Below are 7,873 nucleotides of genomic sequence, written 5' to 3'. Positions count from 1 at the left end.
AAACAAAGGAGATTTCAAGATTAAATAAATGCAAACAAACACGAATTATTATTACTTTTTTCATTTCATAATAAATTATATATTATCTTGAAATAGACAATAGACAATAGATAAATAATTAAAAATAACCTTTATACCGTGCATATATGTATTTTGCCAAAATGTTTAACAAGAACTAATGAAACATAATTAATTTTATACCGATATTATAAGATATTACCAAATTAATATAATTATTTTTAAACTTTTTCATAAGAAAACGCATAGGTTATTCTTAAATATGATTTATTATATACAGGCTCATAAGTTATTTTTCCATATAAAAGTTATATAACTTTTAAATAAATAACAAATAAAAATATACAATTAAAAAAGTTATGCAACTTTGAAATGGAAAAGTGATTTATGGACCACCCTGTAGATATAATAAATCTATCTGCTGTAAAGCAGTAACGAAATATTATATATAGCCTGGCATAAAATATGGCGATTTACTGTTATATGAAATAAGTAAGCAAACTAACTAAAGTACTAGCTATGTATTTTCAACGAATCATTACATAGAGCCTAGCGTGCAGCGCAGATACTAATTATTTAGTAATTAAAAGATAAATAAATTCAGTGAAATATGAATTACTTCTATCACACAAATTGTCTATTGTTTGGTTTCAAGAAACAAAGGAGGGAGGATAATAGACATGTTATCAAATAACGTAGTTAATTTGTAAAACGCAATATAGCCAAAACGTATTATTGGATAAGAAAACAATCAGAGATGTACATACTTGACAAGTCTTGTCGTGAAATAAATTTAATTTTCTTCCAATGTTAGCACAAACACTAAAATAACGTGTCAATACTAAAATAATAAGTTCAAAAAGCAACATAACGAACAATTGTTGCTAAATTTAAATACATAAATGTCATTAAAATATATTATAGGATGAATCATCAAAATTGCAGGACAATATCTTCGTATACGTTCTTCAAATAGAAGAGGTAAGTTCACTATTAGGATGATTTAAAATAGATTTTCAAACAAAAAAAGGGGGAAAAACAACAATAAAGAAAGGCATAGAAAAAATAAACCCTTTCGTTTAAAATAAATATGGATAAGAAATTAGGAGTATTTGAGTAAGGAAATACGGGATTTTCGTTAGTTTTTGTCTCATATCTGAGGTTTAAATTTGGGACTAACGACCCGGAAAATATCAAATTGTAATTTTACTTCAACAAAAACAATCTTATTACAGATAATAAAGAAATGAAGTATGAGTAACAAAATATATATGATTATTTTATATTTGTTTGTTATTTCATTTATTTGTTAGTTCATTCTTTTGAAAATTTAAGTTATTTTGACTGAAATGCTACTTGTTACATCATAAACAAAAATAATCCTATTATTCCACAATTAAGCTTCTATTTATTGCTATTGCACAGTCATAATAGAAAATCTGATGTATATTTTATTTACATGCAATATATTCATACATTTTCGATAGTTACGTAGCCGCTTTTATATTAATTTTCCAAGAAGCGCATATTTCTTAGCATATTCAATCACAAGGGGTAAATTACGTGAATCGATCCATGTTCGTATAAATACTCTACTTAGAATGGACGAGCCACTAATTGAGACCCAACGATGCACATAATGATACCGAAATAACATGAATTCCAATCCATGAAACGGGTCGAGAACGCGAAATACGAGGAAACTATTCATCCCGACGTTTAAAATCACCGAATATTTCACTTTGCTGAGCCAGCTGAGCCTGCCACCGCCTGTCGTGGCACCCTGGCGATAGAAACGACGTTCGCAGAGGGTAAAGCAAGTCTCTCCCTCTGCATGGGTCTAAAAACCTTCAACCACCCACTCCACCACCCCCTCTCCGCATTTTCCTCCCTACTTCCACACCCTGCCCCTTTTCCTCCTTCCGACACTACGCTGCAGATTTATGCGCCCCGCCTTGCAGCGCTGATATCCGAGAACTCGCGACCTGCTCCGTCCGTAATGAAAGAAATAAATTTACTCTCCTGGGTACCCCGGGGATTGAGACTCACCGTTCGTGCGCGCACATGAACAACGAGCACCCTGGTGGTGCGCATCAGAAGCGTAGATACGGCGGTTCCTCTGCCTCTTCTTTGACGCCTTGTACGTTTCCTACTATTTCTCTTCAATTCTTAATTTTGTACTCGCATTAATACTTTTGATATATTCAATTGGTACGATTACAAAACTATTCCAACATATGCTCATTTTAAGTGACCTAAACTTTTGACGTTAAGTCACAAGGGACTATATTATCAAAGCATAACATCTTTAATTTGTGGTCTACCAGAGCTAGTAACTTAACAGAAAAATATGTAGATCAATGGTAATAAAAACGATTTAGTACTGCAAAGTATGTCACATGAGATACGAAAATATTTTTTCTAACGAAATAATAATAAAAATTATTTTATTATACAAACGTAATATTTTTTACGTTTTTATTATTATAAATAGTAATTTCTATTTTTTTATTTTATTTTATTCGAATGAAAAAGAATTAAATACGCAACGAGTATAGAAAATGTATTAATAAAAAGACAAATTTAATGATTTCACAAACATTGTTTTTATTAAAGCGGTATGGAAACTCAACGATATTTACAAGAGATATTTACAGTGCAAATAATGTCTATCATACATTATGTTCGTTCAATCAGAGTACTTTACATAACGAAGAATAAAAATCCAATGTACTTCTGAATAAATGTAAAGTATTGTTAATTATTCCGTTTATAATAACAGTAACTGCATTCGGAAATTCAAAGGAAATAATAAGCACATTTCTTTCGCAGTTTCATCACTTTTACAATCTGTCACTTATACAAACGATACGAATAAGTTAGACGATACACTTCATTATAGATATAGTTTAGATACCATCATTAATGTTATCACCTATTATTTTTTCGAAAAAATAGCGTAATATCACAGTTACATTGTGGACATTAGAACATGCACGACCGTTTCAAGATTCACGCCATCAGACTATCATCACTATCATAGAAGAAAGCGATTAGTGAGTATCGCTACATAAGTCTACGATTTTCAACACCTAACACTGTTTCCGTACGACTAATTGTATCACTTCAAATTTCAAACACAAATAAGAAACAAGTGAATGTTTCCCATTGAACATGAAAATTAATTAGCACTCGAAAATTTCGCCACGCACGGCGTTTTTGCTACTTATCCATAGCTTTTTGAACTTGATTACAAAGATCGAAATACTTTACGCAATAATGTGCCGTATAGAAACATTCCTATCGATTCGAAGATGTCTAAGGTGTCTATCCACGGTGTACATGTTCTTCCCTACATAATGATCAAACGTTAGGAGGTACGTTAATATAGGTTTTCCGCAAAGAATGATTTGATGGTGAAACGTTAAAGTCACAAGATATCTTTATAAACTTTAATTGTAATCTTGAATTTATACACACATGTTGTATATATATATAGGTATCTTTTTAAATAAATTTATATTATACACGTTTAATTATTTACACAACAGGTTGTCAAAAGCTCAATTTGACAATTTCCTATTTTACACTATTGTAGACTGTACACTGAAAATGTTTACACTGGAGCACCAGTTTAAGGATGTACTGCAGCACCAATTCGCTGGCCGTAAATCGCGTATGGAGAATAATAAGGTCCTAATGCGTTGAAAGCGCTATAAGGTGATGCGGCGAGCGAGGCTGGAAGAGGTCCCGTCGGTGGCTTTCCGTATGGGTGATATCTGGCGCTCAACGGACTCAGAGAAGGCGTCGGGTAAGACCCGCCGCTCGCACGATGTAAAGCTGCCGACGGCGAGAGCAAAGGATGCGGATGTGGATTGCTGAGTAAAGCGGCTGAAGACGACGCATGATCGCCACCGGTTAAACTTGTGTGGCTACGAAGATGCTGAAGAAGCTCTTCCGATGTAGTAAATCTCTTTCCACAATAAGAATCACCAGCGATCCAATTACAAACGTATGGTCTACCACCGGTTAATGTGGACGGGTAAGAAAGCGACGGTGGAGCCATAGGACCAAACGATGATAATGCCATTGCCAAACCGTATTTCTGATGATCACATTGTGTACATCCACTCGGACAAGTTCCAGTACTCATCATTAGCTGCGCGCTGTGCATACTATATTGGCAGCCAGTACAATAAGGATCCTTACAAACCGGTACTAGGGCCTCCCCACCGGCCGGAGTCTTGACACGAGCGTAACTCAGATATGGGTTTCCACCTGTCGGAGTACTTGATGGATAACCCAGAAGAGCTGCTGCTGCAGCGTGATGATGTGAAAAGGGAGATGCACCAGCAAACGGTGGTCTAAACGCTGGATTTTCTGCTAATCCGGGTGGGCAACAGAGCGGGTTTCCAGAAAATCCCGGAAGACTAGGCTTATATGCACCCAAGTTCGATTCCTTTGTATGACTGCCAGAAAGAATCTCCATGCCTGATCTAATGATCGGGCTGGTACCATTGTTGTTATTACGTGGCGATCCATCGGTTTTGTCTCGATCCGCCGGTGTCTTCCGATCAGTGGATGGAGTGGTGCTTGCCGTCGCTGTCGCTTGAGTCGCGGGAGAGGCTGACTTTCGGCCGACGGGCGTACGATTTCCCGATGACTTTTTTTCTGTGTGACTGGTATCACTCACACTTACACTCTCTTGACCACTAACACTGTGAACACTTGCTTTCGACGCAGGTCTACTTTCGTCAGTAGATTTTTTCGAAACAACATTAGTTTCGTAAGGCTTAAAAGCCAAAGATTTCCCATCCGACGGGCTGCTGCGTGTACTACTCCGTTCCAACTTTGCAGCTGGTGGAGATTTTGCGTTTGTACCGGTATTCATGCTCTTCGGCGTTTTATCCAGCGGAGAAATCAAAGGCTTTGTTGGAGAATCAGCACCTATCTGACTGCATGTTTGGGCCAATAAAGCTAAAGGACTCTTCTTCGCATCCAACTGTAAAATAAAGTTGTGCAACTCGTTACAAATCAACATCGATGTTTGATATTTTATAAATATATACTAAAACTTTGAACATAATATCGTAAATACACAAGAAAAGGTCGAATAGGTTAATGTACAGCAACCCGTCGGACATCGTGTACCGTCGGTATACGACAAGCAAATGAAACATCTTATTTTTGAATATTCAAACGAAGTTCATCCGATTTTCCATAAAAAAAAACGTGGTTAATTTTAATTTATATACAAAATTACAAAAAGAAATAGAATAATGTAAAAGCTATAGTACTTTACTCCCTTCACTGCATCCGTAATTAAATAATTTAAAAATTGTTTATCAAAAACAATATTTTTTGAAGCATATACTAACCGTAGTTGGAAGCGGAGAAAGATAATCCGGTTGTAGATATTGATTGTGTCCAGTAGTCAGCATACCGCCTTCCTCGAGGACAACCATTTGGTTTTACACTTATTAAGCCAATCACTGCACAAAACTACAAGTAAATCTTCACAAATCACGAAACAGGAACAAACTGACGAACGTAAACGTTTTAAATATTCCGGGGCACAGTTTCGATATACGCGTTAGTTGATCAATCTCTCCGTGATATGAAACGATTAAACGCAAACGATGTACACCAAATGGAATCCAGGAAAATAGTGGCAGCTCTCGACGGAGCTGTTCGGTGCACGAAGTGGAATGCGACCGCAACGCCGCCTGGCGACACGATCCGCTCTCTTCCCCTCCTTCTTCGACAACCCAGGGTGTATAACCTGTCCTCTCTTGTCGTCCCCACCAGTTCTAGTCGAAGGATTATGGTGGGAGAATTGCGGTGGGGTTTGGCCCTGTGTGGGGTGTGGGAAGGCATTCTAATTCAACACGCCACCCATGATGTTGGCCCGACGATGACAGCTCCCATCCCGGCTTTGATATTTCACCGCTTTTACAGCCGTCCATCCCCCCTCTCTCTCTCTTCTCCTCTTCCGTCCCTTCACTCTGCACACCCCTTCCAGTTTGCCTACCATAGCTACCTCGACACGGAACCGTCCCTGCCACCACGGCAACCCGATATTTTATACCGTGAAACCTGTCTGTCTCTCCGACCGGCCCCGCTTAATAAGCAGCTTTCAAAATAGAAATGTAATGGGTCGGTGGGGAAGGGAATGTCGGGTGATTGATTGCTCGCTCAGCGACTTACCGACTTGCCACAGCCCACGGGGTAACGAATGACAGCCACTTAAGCGCTGTTTGCCTACAGTTTTGTAAAAGCGTTTTAATTATCGCCCCAACCGCGCCTCGACTTTGTCGCATACTGACTCACCGGATACTAAACGATTCGAGCTACTGATCTCTTCTGACTTCCGTGCTAAGATAACACCGTTAAATAATGTAAGGTAATGGAATGTACACGTTTCGAGGAATCGTCATTCTACCAAAATATAACGAACGAACACAAGCGCTGGCATTACTTTTAAATAAACGTCTTTGAAATTTTCGTTGCGAATTTCCGCTATAAATTATTTTCCAAACACAACAAGATGCGTTTTGATTTCTACTTTAGCTGGCTGACTGTCATAGTTTATCATAATATGTAATCAATAATGTATTAGTTGGAAGAAAAATACCGTATTCACGACTCATAGAAACTGCTTTCGCAATATGATCGCAATAGCATTTATGCGAAACCTTTAAAACAAACGTGTGTTCTGTACTGTGTATTAATAAAAGCTACGCATCGTGACTGCTGCACCCGCCAAACGTGGCCATTAAAAAACTTGAATACCAGCTGCGTTGAAACTCAAACGTTCCGCGCGGTTAGGGGATTGTGGCCATTTCACGCGGTATGACTTTAAGTAAGATAAAGCGATCGGTGAAGCAGTTATGTTACAAGGTAATTACAACGAATTATGACAATATCCACACGCTGGCTACGTAGACCGCATAATCGCGGTAAGCAATAATTAGCCCGAGAAACACTTTGTGTAGAAATGTACGCGAATAGTGTCTGAGAAATGTATACAGTTATGTCAGTTGCAGTTTAAATTTAAATTCATAATGTTTTTGGAGTTTCGAAATGGCACAATATACAATAAAATGCAATCAATTTTAAACGCAAAGTATCCTATATAAAATTTCAATTTTAGGTCAACTTCCAATAGAAACAAATGAAAAAAAAAAGAATAAAAATATAGAACCATATTTGTTACTGATTTAGAATTATGTAGATATGTAGATATATAATAAATTACATTAAGGATTTTAATAACTTTCTGTGCATATCTATTGTGCGTACTCTATTTGCGAAGGGTGAAACGAACAACAATTATAGTATATTAATTATGTCTAATCTCACACACTTTATTACAATTTGCTATTGCATAGTTAAGATCGTAATGTATTAAACAAATCTAAGAATAATGATAAATAATAGTGAAAGTCTACTAATAAGAATGATTGCGTCCATATGCGTTGAACTTCCATTTTCAACTAAACAGTGGGATACAAGGTAATATTAAATCTTTCTATCGTGTAATATTTCCCAGAAGAAATAAAGGTCTTTGGGAGTTCTACTTCCATTCTATATCTTTGACTTTCTGTACCCCTCTCATTCCTCCTCTCTCCTTTCTACTGCTCTGTTTCTCTGAAGTTATGGCGCCGTTAATACCCCAATGGCAAGTCTTTGACGTTTTGACGCTGACGGATGAGTTTACGGCTAATATAGTTCTCTTTCATCTCCGCCGCTCCTTCAGTCCACGTTTCGGAGATTTCAAAACGTCAGCTACCAGACGGATAAAGATTCAGCTTTGATGTGTTACTGACAGATGCAGTGACATAAACAATGTTTA

At 37.1% G+C, this 7,873-nt stretch overlaps 1 protein-coding gene across 1 annotated transcript; it reads right to left on the bottom strand.

The window, feature by feature from the left end:
- Positions 1-2,600: 2,600 nt before the first annotated feature.
- LOC132905667 (zinc finger protein Noc) lies at positions 2,601-6,149 on the bottom strand. The gene is made up of 2 exons (XM_060957209.1): positions 5,397-6,149; positions 2,601-5,020 (listed from the first exon to the last, which is right to left on the bottom strand). Exons 1-2 carry the CDS (start codon positions 5,481-5,483, stop codon positions 3,653-3,655), a joined length of 1,455 nt encoding a protein of 484 aa, XP_060813192.1. The 5' UTR covers positions 5,484-6,149; the 3' UTR covers positions 2,601-3,652.
- Between the last annotated feature and the right edge of the window lie 1,724 nt (positions 6,150-7,873).

The sequence above is a fragment of the Bombus pascuorum genome, chromosome 3 (assembly GCF_905332965.1).
Source record: "Bombus pascuorum chromosome 3, iyBomPasc1.1, whole genome shotgun sequence".
NCBI lineage: Eukaryota > Metazoa > Arthropoda > Insecta > Hymenoptera > Apidae > Bombus > Bombus pascuorum.
The sequence above is the reverse complement of the archived record's forward strand: the minus strand, read 5'-3'. Positions and strand labels throughout refer to the sequence as shown.